Source organism: Diabrotica undecimpunctata, chromosome 5 (genome assembly GCF_040954645.1).
Source record: "Diabrotica undecimpunctata isolate CICGRU chromosome 5, icDiaUnde3, whole genome shotgun sequence".
Lineage (NCBI taxonomy): Eukaryota > Metazoa > Arthropoda > Insecta > Coleoptera > Chrysomelidae > Diabrotica > Diabrotica undecimpunctata.
In genome coordinates, this window is record NC_092807.1 from 28,502,407 (window position 1) to 28,521,144 (window position 18,738).

The 18,738-nt window shown below is 33.2% G+C and overlaps 1 protein-coding gene across 1 annotated transcript; it reads right to left on the reverse strand.

The window, feature by feature from the left end:
* Positions 1–15,429: 15,429 nt before the first annotated feature.
* On the reverse strand, positions 15,430–18,513 carry LOC140442128 (uncharacterized). The gene is made up of 2 exons (XM_072533206.1): positions 17,337–18,513; positions 15,430–15,749 (listed from the first exon to the last, which is right to left on the reverse strand). The coding sequence occupies exons 1-2, from the start codon at positions 18,511–18,513 to the stop codon at positions 15,430–15,432; spliced, it is 1,497 nt and encodes a 498-aa protein (XP_072389307.1).
* Positions 18,514–18,738: the final 225 nt, after the last annotated feature.

The window sequence follows — 18,738 nt, forward strand, 5'->3', positions numbered from 1 at the left end:
TTCGTCCCATTCTCTCATTTATTTCCATGTCTTGTTTACCGTTTGATTCAATTATTGCTCCTAGGTATTTAAAATGTTCCACTTGTTCTAGTTGTTTTCCGTTTAATTGTATTGCGTGTCTTTCTCTTATTTGAAATTATCATTGTTTTTGTTTTCTCTGTATTTATTTTCATATTTATGTTTGACAGTTCTTCTTCTAGGATTTCAAGGTTGTTCTGTAGGTCTTCTCTGTTTTCTGCTATCAAAACCATGTCGTCTGCAAATAGAAGCTCTGATAGTTGAGTCTGTTTCATTTGCCAGTATCCTAATGTTAGTTTTCTCATTCTTCTCTTGGCTTTCTTTATTGCTTCATCCAGTACCACTGAGAACAGCAGTGGGCTCAACACGCATCCCTGTTTGACGCCTTGACTTGTAATAAATTTTTCGGATTCCTCGTTGTTGGTTCTCACCGTATTTGTATTATTATTGTACATATCCTTTATTACATCAATTGTTATCCTGTCAACTCCTCTTTCCTTTAATGTCCTCCATAAGTCCTTTCTTTGTATTCTGTCAAACGCCTTTTCCAGATCAATAAAGCATATATGTATTTCTCTATTTTTATTGATTACTTCCTCACTTATTTGTCTTATTGTGAATATGTGGTCTTGCGTGCTTCTGTCCTTCCTGAATCCACATTGTGTATCTTCCATAGTTGGTTCTATTTGGGTTTTTATTCTTGTTTCTATTATTCTTGCGAATACCTTCCCAGGAATACTTGATATAGTAATACCTCGGTAATTATTACAGTTTCTCTTGTCGCTCTTTTTGTGTATTAGTAGTATAATGTCTTTCTTCCAGTCCTGTGGTATTTCTGCTCTCTTTATAATATCATTCATTAGTTCTTTCATGCTGTCCACTCTCTCTATTCCCATAAATTTTATCATTTCCGGGGTGATATCATCCTTACCTGGTGCTTTGCCTAATTTAACTCTTTCAATTGCCTTTTCTAGTTCCTCTGGGAATTTGGGAAGGCATTTCTACATCACATTAAAAGAACAAACTACTGACTAAAGTTAATCTATTTCTATCTTTGACTCTTTAAATTCCTCTTCTTCACAAAATTGTATTAGTACTTTTAGATCAGCATAATTTTCTTTGGGTAAAGGTGTAAGCGTTTGCTGGAGCTGATTGGGTTCCTGAAGAGCTAGTACCTTTGATTTCCCCTTCTGGTTCTCCCATTGATCTTTTACTAGGGACGACGTAAAAATTTTATTATATGTTTTTCTGTGATCCATGCTTTTGCATTTTGTGTCAAAAACATTAACTGTTTTAGTTGCCGAATAGGAAAAGAAAATTTCTTTTTGTAGAACTTCGAGGACAAATGTTCCCCACTTATTAAATATAATTTGTTCACATGTTACAACAACAAACGAATATGGCTTAATTCGCGCGGCTTTTCTAACCTCTCTCCAGCCATCTAGGATTTTAGCCTTTGCAGTTTTGGGATCAATCACTGATTAAAATTTGGGAATTTTGTTCGGTTCCATGAAGGGATGACCGCGTACTGGGTAAGTAATTGTCACAGCGTCAAATCTTTTTAGTGTAGCATTTACGTAGTGGAAGAACTGCAGTGGAAGAACAGCAAACACATAAAGTTTTTTAACAGCAGGATCCAGATAGGTGTTAAAAAATGATAGAGCATTGAGGCAACGTCGTCTCACCCCTTTTTTGCGATCATTTGGTCGTACGTATACATTATTAAAACACCAATTAACAAAATATAAATATTAAAAATGTAGAGTGACAACTTTCTTCTAAAATACACTTCAACAGAAGTTATATTAATTTGGGTTGATTTTTTTTAAAGTCTATAGCGATAGTCTCTACAGTTCATGACTTTCTAGCTTCAGTTTTTGCACGCCTTTCTACGGTAGTGAAGCGCAATACATGATGGTGTATCCTGTTAGCACCACTCAGCCTCTCCTATTCAATTCCTATCTTTACTTCCAAGTTGGTACACACCGGAAACCTGAGCAACCCCACTGTAGATTAGATAACCAACCCCAGTGGTAGGTGTGGTTAGGACTCACGAAGAAGCGAGCCTTGGTCCTCCGATGAATAGGGGGTTGAGCGAAGAATTAACAACCCTTCTCTGTAAAACTCAATTGTTGCGAATACAATGGCTACTGAAACAAACGGACGGATCTCACAACGATGAACTCAGCAAAGCAAAATAGAGATGATTAGGGATTTAAAATTTGAAACCTAGAATGTGCGAACCCTCTTAAAGGCAGGAGCTATGATAAGTATGGCAGAAGAAACTGAAAAATACGGGGTTGAAATATTGGCAAAATCAGATGGAAGATCCAGGGAGAAATACGCAAAAATAAGTTCTCACTTTGAACACAGAATTTGCACCGTAAGACTCAAAGGTAAACTGCACAACGTGACAATGGGTAATGTATATGCACCGATTCGCAGTTTGGTTTCGGAATTCTCTTGGGACAAGAGAAGCACTTTTTAGTCTACAGGTACTCGTCCAGCGCTGCAGAGATATGAACAAAGACGTGTACATATGCTTTATAGACTACGCAAAAGCATTCGATAACGTAAAGCACGAAAAGATAATTGAAGTTCTCCATAAGATCGGAGTCGACTACAGAGACATTCGAACAATAGCGAGTCTCTATTGGGGCCAAACAGCTAAAGTGAAAGTAGGATCTACATTGACCAATAAAATTGAGATCAAGAAAGGTGTACGACAGGGCTGTATCTTGTCTCCTATTGTCTTTAATATATACTCAGAAGAAGTATTTAAAACAGCGCTGGAGGAAAGCACAGAAGGCATAAAGATAAATGGAGAAATAATTAATAACATAAGGTATGCTGATGACACTGTGATTCTAGCAAGTAGCATGGAGGAACTGAGTTGCCTAATAAGTAAGATACAAAAAAGAAGTGCACAATACGGACTCAGACTAAATATCACAAAAACCAAATGGATGTTAGTAAGCAAAACCCAACAACCACCACAGCAACTGATATTAGACAATCAAAGAATTGAACACGTGGATTCGTACATCTACTTGGGAACAACAGTTAACTCAAATTGGGGTCAAGCGAAGGAAATACGTATAAGAGTAGAAAAGGCAAGAGCATCGTTCACTAGCATGAAGCAAATTTTCACCTCCAAAAGCCTCACCATACCTCTCAAAATTCGACTTCTGAAATGTTATGTATTCCCGGTTTTGTTATATGGAATGGAGGCGTGGACAATGACCGCAACATTGATGAAAAAAGTAGAGGCCTTCGAAATGTGGGCTTACCGACGTATATTACGTATATCCTGGACTGAGCACGTGACCAACGAAGAGGTACTACGCCGGATAGGTAAAGAGAGAGAGAGGTAGGAATAAGTATAAAGAAAAGAAAGTTGGAATACTTGGGTCACGTTATGAGACATAATAAATATAGAGTACTACAACTGATCGTTCAAGGGAAAATAGACAGCAGAAGGGGTCCAGGGAGGAGAAGACACTCGTGGCTCCAAAACTTGCGGCAATGGTTCGGATTGTCATCTGCTAAACTATTCAGATCTGCCGTAAACAAAGTCAGAATAGCCATGTTGATTGCCAACGTTAGGAACGGACAAGGCACATGAAGAAGATATGCACCGACGAAAGAGGCTGACGAAGAAGAAATTGAAAAATTCTATAGAGAACTTCAGGAAGTATGGGATAAAATTCAAAGACACGATGCTGTTATAACATTAGGCGACTTATTGCTAAGCTGGGGAAAAAAGAAACTTTCGTAAACATATTTGGAAAACACAGTTTGCACAATGAAACCAGTCAAAATGGACTTAGGGTTGCACAAGTTATTTGCACAGCAAATAATTATGTAGTTGTCACCACTAACTTACAGGGAAAAGATATCCATAAAGAAACATGGAGAATACCAGGAACCAATGAAGCCAATCAAATTAATTACATCCTCATCTCAAAAAATGGGCAACAGACATAAATAATGTCAGCACGTATTGCGGGACAAACTCTGACTTAGATCACTATCTGGGGGGCAAGAAGGTATTTTATAAATACAATTCTTTGTCCTTTCTTGTTCATTGTTAGGTTTGGTTTTAGACAAAATAGATCTCAATGTGTTTCTTGTTTTAAATTTTGTTGAAATGTTGAATTTATTTTATATCCTTTTAAGTTTTCCTGATAATCCTTTTATGTATGGTATTGTTATTTTCCTAGTATTATTCCTTGTATATGCTGTAGGATTTCTTTCTTATTTATTAGGCTCTATTCGGTCGATTGTTGAAAATTCCTTATTTATAAACGAAAAAGATCTGTTTTATTAAAAAATGATTATCCTTTATTGTTTATAAATAGGAAATTTTCATCAATCGACCGAATAGAATAGAACAACTTACAACGAGATACAAGGACAGAGTATTGTATTTATTTTTAAAATACCTTGTGAATGCGATCAGTTTTATTTAGGTGAAACATCAAGGCCATTAAATGTTAGAATAAGTGAACATTAATCTTATATTAAATATAGAGAATTTGATAGATCTCAAATATGTAAACACGCATGGGATAATGAACATAGGGTTCAATGGAATGATTCAAGATTCAAATATAGTCCTAAAAGAAACCGATGGTGAAAAGAGAAAAATCAAAGAAGCGGCTCTATTAATGCTAAATGAGACCAATTGTGCAAGTTCCTCGGCAGAATGTATTAGGATCTGGTTACCCATATTAAAAAAGGAAGTTATTAAAAGGAAAATACCAGTATTAGTAAGTCAGTAATATATCGAGGATACCTCATTTATGTTTTTTAAAAAACAAACATATAACATCAGAATTTGGTGTTTATTGAAAGTAATCTGAATGCACGACCAAATACTTACCATGTCGGAATAGTATAATGAGGTTTTTTCCCTCATCATTTACTATGGAAGCACTAACAGGAGAATTTTTTTTTCAACCCTTCGTGGGTTTTAGCCGACTCGACAACATGCCTCCACTGTTTTCTGTCTTGAGCAACCTCCATCCAATTCTCCACGCCCATAGTGCTAAGGTCTCCTGCTATATTATCTCGCCACCGGAGACGAGGGCGTCTGCGTGGTCTCCTTCCAGTTGGGACTTCCTCCCACACAAGTCTTACTGTTCGTTCGTCAGAATGTCTTCTGAGGTATCCTGCCCATTGGAGTCTTCTGAACTTTATTTCTTTTATGATGTTGGCGTCTGGCTAAAGTTCTCCGAGCTCTTTTTTAGTTCTTATCCTATATTGTCTTGATGCTTCATCCAGCACAGGGCCAAAGATCTTCCTTAGAATTTTTCTTTCCCAAACCCATTATCTCTCTTCGTTTGCCTTTGTTATCGTCCACGTTTCGCTTTCATACATCACAACGGGTCTTATGATTTTTTTATAGACCTGTATCTTCGTACGTCTTGTTAGCTGTTTCGATTTTATAAGGTTTTGGAGGGCAGAAAGACATCTGTTGCCGGCCTGGATCCTGTTGTTTATTTCCTGTGATCCGTTATTGCCTTCAGTTCTTGTTGTTCCAAGATACTTAAATGCTCTAACGCGCTCAAAGTTAAAGTCATCGATGGTGATGTTCTGACCGATTCTGGCTCTGCTTTGGTTATTGCGGCTCATATACATATATTTCGTCTTGTTTTCGTTGATTTGGAGCCCCATCTTCTCTGCTTCCGTCTCGAACCTCACGAAAGTCTCCTTCATCCTTAATGGTGTCTTTACTATTAGATCGATATCGTCTGCAAATGCCATTAGTAAGTTTGGTCCTTCTTGATAAAATACTTTATTCGGTTTTTCGATCCTTGCACTTCTGATTATGTGTTCCGACTCAACAATATTGACAATATAATTTTAAAGTCGTCTACTTTAAAATGTATAATGTATGTCTGAATTGTTAATATAAATGAGTCAGATAAAATTAAATTATTAGAAGAATTTTTTACCAAGTAACAAAACAACAAAATATGTTTCATTTACTAATGTTTGTATTTTGAGAACGATTTCCAAATCGGAAATTGAAACATCAATAAACGTACTTTAACCTTTAATTGTGGCTTATTCCCATTTAAATAGTAATTACTTTAAAATGCCACAAGAAAATAGCTTCAGAACAATTTTAAATATAAAAGCTCGCTTATGAATATTTGGAAAAACAGTGACCAATAATTGTCATTGGTTTAATTATTTATTGATTTATTATTATTATTAAATCAAATTCTAGACTATTTTTCCAGTCGTTGCTGATAATTCCTCGAACATGGTGTGCGAACGTTTCAAACTTTACTTAGTTAGTTAACTAATTAATTACCCGCCTCATATTTAGAGGATCTGCGAGGAGGAGGTCTAATTATGTTTAACTGGGTAAAGAGGGAAATTCTTCCTCGAAACTTTATAAACAAAGTTTATTTTAATTAAGCAGAGCTTATTTAAGGATTTATAGAAACATTAAAAGTTCCTTTTTGGTAGGTATCCCAAGGTTAAGGAAAATATGTGCGTTGTTTTATCTACTTAACTATTTACGTAGTGCAGAATAAAGTTTAATTACTTTTTTATATTTTAAATAATTTATTTTGACATTAAATACAAAAAGGGAATTATAAATAAAAGAGCTAATACTTGAGTAGGTTTAAATAAACAACACTTGAAAAGTGATAATACAGGGTGAGTCATAACTATTGGGACATAGACTAAGGACAGGTTATTTGGACCAAAATATGGCTATTGGACCAAATATGCCTTAATAAAATGTTGCTGAGAAAAAAGATACAGGGTGTTAAAGTTAATATTTGTTTTTCGTTTTTTGCTAATAGTTTCCCTGTATATTTATAAATTGCTATCAAAATTGGCACAGAATCATAATCTTAGACAAGAAATAGTATTTTATTTACAATTCCACTATCAAATACCAAACTAATAAACAAAGTTGCAACTAACGTAAGGTTTCCGTTTTGGCGATAAATCAAAACTAAACACACTTTAACTTAAAAGAACTCACAAAAACTCAAACTAAATGTTCTACATGGTCTCCTCCGATTTCTATGCCTTTTCTAATTCTTTTTATAAAGGATTTTCGTACGTTAAAAAAATATTATTCTATCCCCTTATAAGATTAGCTGCATTTTAAATGTATCTCCAAAGTTCGTCTCGTGTATTAATTTCATTGGCATAAACTAAGGACTTCATATGTCCCCAAAAATAAAAATCTAGCGGGTTGTACTCAGGACTTCTTGGTGGCCATTGAAAATCACTGCCTCTGCCAATCCATCGTTGAGGAAATACGTCATTAAAATGATTTCTAACAGCTAATGAAAAATGAGGTGGCGCTCCATCATGCATAAACCACATTTTTCTTCTTACATCCAGTGACAGATCATCTAAAATATCACTAAGAGTATTTTCCAAAAAAAATAAATAAAAATCTCCATTTAAATTCGGAGGAAGAACATAAGGCCCTAGTAGTTGGTCGCCTATAATGCCACACCAAATATTCAATTTAAACTCATGCTGAAAATGTCTAGCTTTAATAGCATGCGGGTTTTCTTCTTCCCAATAATGACTAATTCACTAATTAAAAACCCCTCGTCTGGTAAAAGTTGCTTCGTCGGTGAACATAATATTCTTAATAAAGTGTTTGTCATTGCGATGTTTATTCAGAATACGTTGGCAAAACTGTAACCGTAGTGGAAGATCTGTTGGAAGTAAATTTTGAACAGGAGTGAAGTGATAAGGATGGAGGTTCTCTTTTTTAGAATTCTAACAATAGACGACTGACTTACTCCTGTTGCTGCTGATAGATGTCGTGAACTTATTTCAGGATTTTCATCTACACCAAAAGTTCATCTTCTTGATTAGGTGTGATTTGTTTCGGTCGACCACCCCGATTTTTAGTGTGAAATGATCCAGTTTCACCTAAACTACGATATAATCTTGCAAAAGTTTTGTGATTTGGTTGCCCTCTGTTTGCGTATAACATTCCATACCTTCTGGCTACCGAGCGACCGCAAAAATTTTCTTGTGCGTATACGTAAAATTATATCTCGCATTTCTTCATTAGTAAAGTGATTGTGACGAGGCATTAAACTACACTGTCACATCAAAAATAATTTACTCTGACATTTACCAACAATAATTATCTGACAGTTCAAAGCATACTTTTCATAAATGAAATAATATTTGAAATCCTTTTTTAAGACTCTAAGTAGTTCGACTGCGTTTTTATCGAAAACGGTTGAAATTATCATATTTAAACAAGAGTACCAATTTTACGTAAAAATGATGTTTACGTCATATTTTCTAATAAAAATTACTAAAAAGTTTCATCAGAAAAAGTTTTAGACTTTATTTTTCTATGCTTTTTTTTTCTTGGCATGACTTGTATATGGCTCTTTCTTCTGTAATTTTTTCAACAGTTTTTTCTTGGATATTCTCTGTAACTTGGGTATTCAAGCTATTCTTAACAATATTTTTCAATAATTCGTCTATTTAAGTTTCTTCAATCATTTCTTATTCCAAAATCTCTTCCTCGTTATCAAAGAAAGTTTGGTTTTGGTAGTTTTAAACACACGATCCATCTGAAATAAAAAGTATACTGTACTTTTGTATTTTATTGGCAGAAACAAAATTCACACCACTTCCCAATGATGCCATTTGGAGACCTCCACAATAGCACAATGATTCCATTTGGATTCATTAATATTTATAATGTTTATATAAAAAATCTTGTAAATATAATCAAACCATAATGCAAATTACTAACTGAAAACAATATAAGAAGCAAAATAAATTTTTTCGTGCAATTACTTGTTCAATTACTCACCTTAGAATGATTTAAAATTTACAGTAAATTGGTGATCGTTGTATATGTATACAAGGATTTCCACAGTTTTCACTGTATTCCTTCACTCAACCGTTTTCTCCAATTTTTCCTGTTTAGCCAGTCCCCTTCCTGTAGGTTTCTTCTACTCATTGCTTCGTCCACCTCATCTCTGAAAGATCTTCGGGGTCTGTCTCTCTTTCTTCTTCCTATCGGGCTCCACTCTGTTATTCTATTTTTCCACCGATTTTGGTCTGCTCTTCTGACATGTCCGTACCAGGTTAACCTCTTCTGTTCGATGTAGTCTATTATGTCGGAGTTCATTCCCATTCTCCTCTTAATCTCCATGTTATTTATTCTATCTCTTCTTGTTACTCTGCAGCTTCTCCTTAGGAATTCCATCTCTGTTGCTCTTATTTTGTTTTTGGTTTTCTTATTTATTGTCCAATTTTCACACCCATAAGTGAGGATACTTCTTGTCATGGTATTATATATTTTTTCTTTCTTTTCATGCTGATGTTCTTATCCCATAGTACCGGGTTCAATTTTCGTATGCAGTCTCTTGTTTGTCCTAGTCTATTTTTTATATCTTCCTCCATTGTTCGTTTGTTTGATATTATGAAACCTAAATACTTATACTTGTCTGTTCCTTTGATTTGTTTACCTTCGTCTATTTCCAGCTGTTTTATTTCTGTATTCTCCGTTGTTAGGTATTCAGTTTTCTTTAGGTTTATTTCCATCCCATTCTTTGTATATTCCTGCTCCAGTTTTCTCATCATAAAACTGAGGTCATCCTCGTCTTGTGCGATCACTATTTAGTCGTCGGCAAAACTTGATGATCGTTGTTTCACTACGAAATTTTACATTGAAATGTGACTAACGCTTGCTGATAGAATTGTCAAATAAATTAATCCAGCGTCCAATGCAATACCGTTCGTCAAATCGACATAAGTAGTTTCCTTTGCCGCTAAAGCAGAAAATATTGCTATGATCCTAAATGGGATCATGATTGGAAAGGGTTAAATGTTCCTGCAAAAAGCGAAACTTCATTGAAATATTATAATGTGTGGTATTATTGGGATAGGTAGCAATATGACGATTTCTCCTTCATATGGTCCGGTTAAAATGGTGGCTTCAATATTATTTCTGGTGATACTTTTAATGATCAAACGTGTGCCGCTGTGTATGCTGGGTGGTTTCGTAGAAGAATAGTTGCCGAACCAATTTTTAACTGAATATTGTGTGGTGATATCCCTGGTATCACCAGAGAATTTAAAAACTCGTTGTATAATTTACGGCTTCGTTTTCATTAATAATACTGTCGATTAATTTAAAAGATATTCACCTGGCAACAACTATTGAATCTGCAAGTTTATTTTGTCAATATCAACCTTTTTTTTTTCAAGATTGCGAGCTCACGGAGCCAATTATGATTCAAGTAATTATTCAGTATAGCTGGAAAGACACTTATAATTAATTTATGATTGGTCTTAACAAAAGTACAACAATTATCTGGAAGTTTAATGCATTGTGTAGGTGTTCAAACGCAGTTTTATTTTACTGTTTCCAATATCTAGAAAATGTTTGGAAAATATTTGCGTCGATCTATCATTTTGCTGATGTACTACTGTGTTAACGGTTAATTCAACTGTTTCGACATTCCCCATAAAAACGATTGTTTTAAACATACATTAATCCTTTCCGCATATGTAAATAGGGGATTACTCGTTAATGTCTCTCGTATGTCACCAGACAGTAGTAAGACAACACCATCGAATAGTTTGTCGTTACCGTTTAAATCTTGCATACATGTGCAAGTATGCAAGAATGTGCTATTCGTACACAGGTAGTAACACAACTTTTTCTGATGCACAACAGATGCCAAGTGCTTTATTATGAAACTTCAATTCCTGACAATACTGGCATACTGTGTCCATTTCAGCAATAGCAATTTTAAAATGTGCAGCATTAAAATTATGTCTGGAGTATATTCTAATGCAAGATGAACAAATGATATACGTGTAAATGCGCAGCTGATTCCTAATATATTCTGTCGTACACGTTGGTCACGATGTTCATGAGATTCTTGTGCACGTTTCTCTTCTGATCTTCATTTATTCGAGTAGTTTGTTCGCCTGATATGTTAGCCCTTGCAACTCGTTTACGTGTTGAGGCTTGGCTACATGCATTGTAAAGGTTTAATTTTCTTTGAGGCATTTTACTAAAAATTTTACTGAATAAAACCCACCTGCTTTTTTTATTTTATTCTCATATTTTATAGAATTTTATATATTTTATATCATAAAACGTAATTTAAATTTGCATTAAAGTGGCTGTAAACAAACAATTATTTACCTCGCTCACCAACTTCGATAAAAATAAACATCCGAAAGAGATCATTATAAATGCATTTAAAAACATTATAGATATAAATAAATACGACCTAATATTATAAACTGATGCCTCAAAAAATGACACAGGAGTAGGCTGCTCTGTTACAACCTCTCATTCACTAATTAAGTCATCACTTATACCAGCCGTCAGCAGCGTTCATACTGGCGAATTATTTAGTATATCGCAAGTTTTTAACCATATATCTCCACTTAATAAGCAGGTTGTCATATGCACAGACTTTTTAGCATCAATCCATTCTATCAAAAATATATGTACTGATCATCAAATCGTCCAAAAGATCCTAGACTCTTACCAAATTATCTTGTCCCAAAACATAACAGTTACCATATTCTGGCTGCCATCTCATATTGGTATAGAAGGCATTGAAACTGCAGATCACTATGCTAAAGTTGCTACAGTATCACCTGAAATCACCGATAAAATTCAAATTTGAAAGGACCTAAAATCATATATTAAAAGAAAAAAGAGACTCCTTTGGCAACAGCATTGGAACTCTAACCGTTCGATCTTACACGAAATACAACCGTCAATAACCAGTCAGCTTACATTTGACTATTCAGCCCTCTCAAGACGAGATCTCATTGTGATAAGACGACTTCGGATAGGACATTCAAAACTCACACACGGCTACCTAATGTCCTCTAGCATCCGTCCCTCCTGTCAAATCTGGCAATCATATTTGACAATCAAATATATTCTCACTGAATGCCATCAACATTCGGCCAGAAGATTACAATACAAACTCAAAAGTGAAGTACGAGATATCCTAAACAACCCTGACCAAATAAAAGCTGTGCTACAATTCCTTAGAGATGAACACTTACATCAAAAAATATAATTAGATTTTAATTTAGACATTGTATAACATATATTGTAACATATTCTTAATGTAACACTTAATGTTTGTGTAATAAAAATTCATGTTATTGTACCTGTGTAAGTGTCCATAGTAGCCGAGCACGTTAAAGTTGAAATAAAAAAAAACAATTATTTACTACTAACACATGCAAAGTAAAACTGCGTGAAACAATAAATCAAAGGTTTAATGTTTATATTTTTGAAATTGTACAATCGTCTATGGATTTGTATTTACAAATAGAAAGATTACTACTTACAAAATAGCTTTTGGTCCATCACCATTTATTTGATATATAATAAAAGAATTAATAAATAAAATAAAACTTTAAAATTAATTACCGCTAATCAAAATTTATTTATTTATACCATATAAAGCATTGATTAAATGAACAGATAATAGAATTACGAAACAGTGTTGCTCGATTTTCAATAAATACTTAATGAAATTCATATAGAATCATTAGATTAAATTTAAGATCTCAATAATTAAAAATTTTGCATTGTTAACAATAACTATAAGTTGCCTACATTTGGCGAAATTTAAATATATATAAATAAAATTTTATGGATTAAGTATACTCAATTCGATTTTTTTTAACATTCTCAGTAGATTTTAATGTGCAAGTTTACGTAATTAGAATGGTTTCATTAAATTTTTGATTATTAAAGAAAAATGTATTGAAATATTGCACAAATTTAATTTATATGTTATAAACATTATTGAACATTTTAAAATTATTTTTAATTCTAAACATAAAAAAGTTAAATATTTTACTCTCGAGTAAAAATAACAGTTTTTAAAACACTTCATATACAACTTATAAAAGTTGATATCTGATGGTATATGGTATAGATCCGTATATAATCACTGTTTGTATGGGAACATAAACTGCTTTTACTATTTTCCTTGCAATTTCGGTATATTATTTCCTCGAGTTTAAGCAAAACGAAAAAAGTAATAGACGTGGAAGTTTGTTAAATATCACTTTATGTTCAATTGAACTTCGACTGTAAAGATAGAGTCGTGTAAAACATTTTGAATATAAATATAATAACGTATGTATGGAAAATAAATCCGTTGCTTCTACTATTTTCTCACCTATCAGACCGTCCTAAATCTTCAAATAAATAGTTCAAAACCAAAATTAGCTAAATCGATTCAGTCTTTTTCGATTTATTATAAAAAAAAGTTATAAAAACATAAAGTGACGTTTGTTAAACATCATTTTACTAAACTATATGGATCAAATGATTTGTATCTGTAGAAGTGAAGTCCTTTAAAACATTTTAAATTTACGATTAAAAAAATTTAGGATCATTCAGCGAGATAAAAAATATCCTATATCCTAAGTTGGACCAATAAATAAACTTTCACAAAATTTTATTGAAATCGGTTCAGTGGTTTTTGAATACAGCTTGGACAAAAATCGTAACACGAGGTTTTTATACAGTGTGGAAACCGCTTATGGAATAAAATTGTTTGTGTAATTATTTTAGAAAACAATAAGAAATGTTGTGATACCTTAACTTGATCCACGCAAGACTGGCATAGTCCAATATTGCATATTCTGTATTTTAAATGAAACACCCTGTATATTTCTATGTTTTTAAAAGCTCCTTAACCACCTGATCTCACCGAACTATATCATGTAGGGTCTATTATGAATAATACAAGGTGAAATTCTAAAATTAAGTATAATTTTCTTTAGATCTGGCGACCTAGCTGGCCACTCAATAGTGTCCCTTCGTCCAAGCCATTTATTGAAGAAGATTTCATTCAAGAAATTTTTCACCGTTAAAGCATAATGGGGTGTGGCACCGTCCTGCTGGAACCAGACAGTTTCATGTGGTAGGGTCGGATCTATTGGACTGGGATATACGTTAGCCAACTGAGGAAGAGCATCGTCCCTTAGCATGCTTAAATATTTTTCAGCTATCAATTTACCATCTACAAATATAGGACCAATAATATGATCTCCTATAATACCTGCCCAAACATTCAACTTTTGAGGATACTGAGTGTGTGTCTCACGCATCCAATGAGGTTTCTCAGCTGACCAATATTTACAGTTTTGTCGGTTTACCTCTCCATTCAATGTAAATGTTGATTCATCAGAAAAAAAATTGTGTTATTTAACTTCATATAATTTCATTTGTGTCAATTTTATCCATCATTCTTTCGCAGAAATCCATTCTACGATCTTGATCGTCTTCTGTTAGCTCCTGCACAAAAGTCAATTTATATGGATGAAGTTTTTCTTCATGGAGGCATCTTAGAACAGTTGTGTGATTCACATTATTTTGACGTGCAGTTGGACATGAACTTGACGTTGGATTATCTGCGAGACTGTACAAAATATCCACTTTCACCTCATCTTCAATGAAGTTCGGTTTTCTTTTTAATGATTTGACATGTCCAAGTTCTGTGAATTGTGCATAAATTTTAAACACAGTACCTTGTGCAATATTAGACAACTGAGGATATCTCTGATTAAATAAGTTTGCTACTTCAACTTGACTTCTAAATATTTCATTTTTATTTCTGCAAGAAATTAGCTTTTAATTAGAAATTTATTATTTTAATGTAAAATATCAACACACCAATAACTGATTGATAACAATCCGTATTATTTACCAATTTAGTTTAATTAGCAGACTATCTAGAGAGTTTTCACCTTTTTTTTTTTTTCTTGGCAATCGGGTGCTAAGTGCCCACCCAGCCAGCAGCAAATGTGTAATAACGTTCACTTAAATTAACCTATTCTAACTAAACTAAATACACTACAATTCTGGAAATTAAAAGAAGACTACGATGGGAGAGGAACTAGGATTACTTTTCGCACCTCGAGGTAACGAGCTTAACACCTACACTAAAGTTTTAAGTTACACATTTTAATAAACTTAAGTATAATTTTATATAATACCTTGTACATACTTAATGATATCAAATAAAGTAGATTGAAAGGGGGGTATAATTTTTGCAATAATAAACTATTAATAATTTCTTGTCTTTGTATTTCAAATTTACTACAAGCATAAAAAATGTGATCTAAGTCGCAAACCACATTGCAAGTTTCACAAAGTTCGGTGTTGACAACACCGATTTTATATAAGTGTTGAGGGAAGCTTGCATGTCCGAATTTTAGCCTACAAATGGTCACAATATCATTTCTTGTAAAATCAAATTCTTGGTACCACAAATCTGTCGGAATACTTGGATGTAATAGTGTATATCGTGTGAGGTTATTAGAGCAATAGTTTTTCCAATGCAATTCCCATTTTGCCTTAAAATTACTCTTAGATATCATTCAATATTCCTGACCACCTAAATTGTTGTTGATATGCTCTCCAGTTGTAACGCTTTCTTTGGCTAATGAGTCTGCAACTTCATTGCCTCGAAGTCCTATATGAGCTTTTACCCAAGTAAATTTTAATTCATATTGACTTTTTTTTAATTTATGAATTCTTGCTTTTAATTCTCTAATAAACGGATTTGTATCAGTAGCCATCACATTAATTGGGTTAGCGATGCATTTAAGAACAGATAAGGAGTCACTCAAAAAATGTATTTTTTTTAACTTGTTTTTTTTTTCGACATAATCGCAGGCTTTAATAATACCAATCGCTTCTGCAAAAAAAATGGAAGTATTATTATTCAATTTGAATTTTTCTTGAACGTTTGTTGAGGGTATATAAAATGCACATCCCGTACCATTATTTTGTTTTGATGCATCGGTATATATTTCCAGAAAATCTGACAGATTTGATATGCAGGCGCTTAATATATTTTTACTTATCAACAAATTTTCATTATATACAGGAATATTAATTTCTAGTGGTTCCAACATATCAAAGAATTGAAATTTGTCGACTGAAATAGTTCTTTTTAAATTACTATTATAACTACTTGTATTTCTAAACGCCATACATAATGGAGGAGAAGGTTTTTTTGACCAGTACGTATTAGTTAAATCGTGGTTATTTAATAAGGCTATTTTATCTAACAGAGTACGGTTTTTAAAAAATGACTTAATAATAAATTTTTCTGCTAACCATTCCCTTCGTAAAAATAATGGTGGTTCTAGTGCTTCAATCCGAAGTGGTTTCACAGGCGTTGAACACATTGCACCCAAACAGAGTCTTAGGGAAATATTTTGAATTATTTCCAGTCGTTTTAGAATGTAAGGACTAGCTGATCCATATAACGTACATCCGTAATCCAAGATGGACCTAATAAAGGCTTTGTAAAAAGTTAAACATGTATGTGGATCTGCTCCCCACCAGGTTCTCCTTATGAATTTTAAAAAATTTATGCCTTTTAAACATTTTGATTCTATACTTTGTATAAATGGTTTCCAGCTAAGCTTTTTGTCAAGAATAATTCCAAGATAAGTTACCTTATTTGATACTGGGTATTAGGTACCATTTACATTTATGTTATCAATATTGGGTAGATTATGTCTTGTAAAGATGGTAACACTAGATTTTTGAGGCGCTAAAGAAAAACCTAACGATTCAAATTTCAAAGTAGTTAGTTGTATATGTGACGTGAGCTCAGTTATGCCTACTTCTAATTTTTTATTAGTGTTATAAACGACAAAATCATCAGCATACTGTATAATATTATAATTATATTTTTCCTCGTGTATTTCTTTTGTAAAAACATTAAACAAAAGGGGAGAAATAACGGAGCCCTGTGGTAAACCTGTGGATGATCGTCTGGGACCTATTACAGAATTGTTATTTGACCTTACATAAACTTTTCTTTGTGTTAAAAGATTGCATAAGACATTACATACTCTCGCAGGGACATCTGCCTGTAGCAATTTTTCTCTTAACATAATGATATTAACTGCATCGTAGGCACCTTTTATATCGAGAAATGCAGCACCTAAGTAATAGTTATTTGAAAAACATAACTGAATGTCTGTTGTTAAATAAGAAACTGCGTCAATAGTACTAAACCCCTTTTTAAAACCAAATTGTTCCAGCGGAAAAAAGGCAGTGCTAGTCAAATGAAATTCTAACCGGTGTTTAATAATCGGTTCAAAAGTTTTCATAACACAGGACAACAAGGAAATAGGCCGGTAAGACTCTGCAAGGTTGGGATTTTTGTGTGGTTTGGGGATTGGTACAACTAAAACATTTTTCCATTCCTCAATGACAGCGTTATATAACCAAATATCGTTAAAAATTTCCAAAAGAAATAATTTACCGACAGTTGGTAAATTCCACAACATATCGTATGTAACTTGATCCATACCTGGAGCTGTGTTACTGGTACTTTTTAATGCAAATTGTAGTTCCGTAAATTTCAAAGGATAATTAAATATATCATTTTGAACATCTGTATTATCTATTAAATCCTTTACTTCCTGATCTGCTGAACATGGTGTGATATTTTGCAAAAAAGTTTCTATCCAGTCATAGTTACTGCATTTAGGCTTAGGTGCGGGAATTCTTTGCATTTTTTTTGCCTGTTGCCATATTTCCTTAGACGGAGTATTTTTGTTAAGTTTAGCGTAGTAGTTAATCCAGTAACTCTTAGCCTTGTTTTTTAAAAATTTTTTTGATGTTGCCATTTTTTCTTTAACCTGTATATAATTTTCTATATTACTATTGTTGATATAATTATTTAAAGCTTCTTTTCTATAACGAACGACTTTATCACATTCATCATCCCACCAAGGAGGTGGTGACAGTTTAGCTCTTTTACAAGGTTTATTGATTGGAATTGAACATGTAGCAGCATATTCAATGCCTTCCATGAAATATTTATATTTATCATTTACATTTAGTAGTTGCGGTTTATTACTAAAATATAAAATGCACATTCGTTCGTATTCCATCCAGTTAGCTTTTCTAGTGTTCCATTTGGTTTTTGGTTGTATTGTGTTGCTAAACTGTTCCCTCAAGATACTAAGTTTCAAAAGAATGAGAAAATGATCTGATCCAAGAGTATCTATTACCACAGTCCAGTTAGTTTTATCCGCGATATCTGGAGATACTAGTGTTAAATCGACAGAAGAATTTTGACCCGACCGAGATATTTTTGTAGGTGGCCCATCATTTAAAATTACCAGGTTATTTTGATTTAATGCATTTACCATATTTTTCACAGATTGATTGATTTTATATGAGCCCCATAGGTCATGGTGCGCATTAAAATCTCCTCCAATTATTGATGTACCATTTATATCATTAAAAAGATTGGAAAAATTGTGTACAGTAACTGAAACATTTGGAGGACAATATACAGAAACACAATTAATAGATAAGTTTTTAGAAACAAAAATTTCTGCTGCACAGACTTGCATACCATCTACTACATTATTAAGAAATACTTCTTTGAAGCTGATATTATTTTTTATAAGAATAGCGACATCCGTCATACCATCTATCCTATCCTTTCGCACAATAGAATATCCATAAAATGTATAAGTTACTTTTGGTTTAAACCATGTTTCTGATATAAGAGCAATATCAATATCACAATCTGATAATATTTTTACTAAGCTATGTTTATTGGATACAGCGGAACGTGCGTTCCACTGACAAATTTTTAATTGGTTAAGATTAGAATGTGTCGTCATCATCAGGTATACTTTCATTACAAT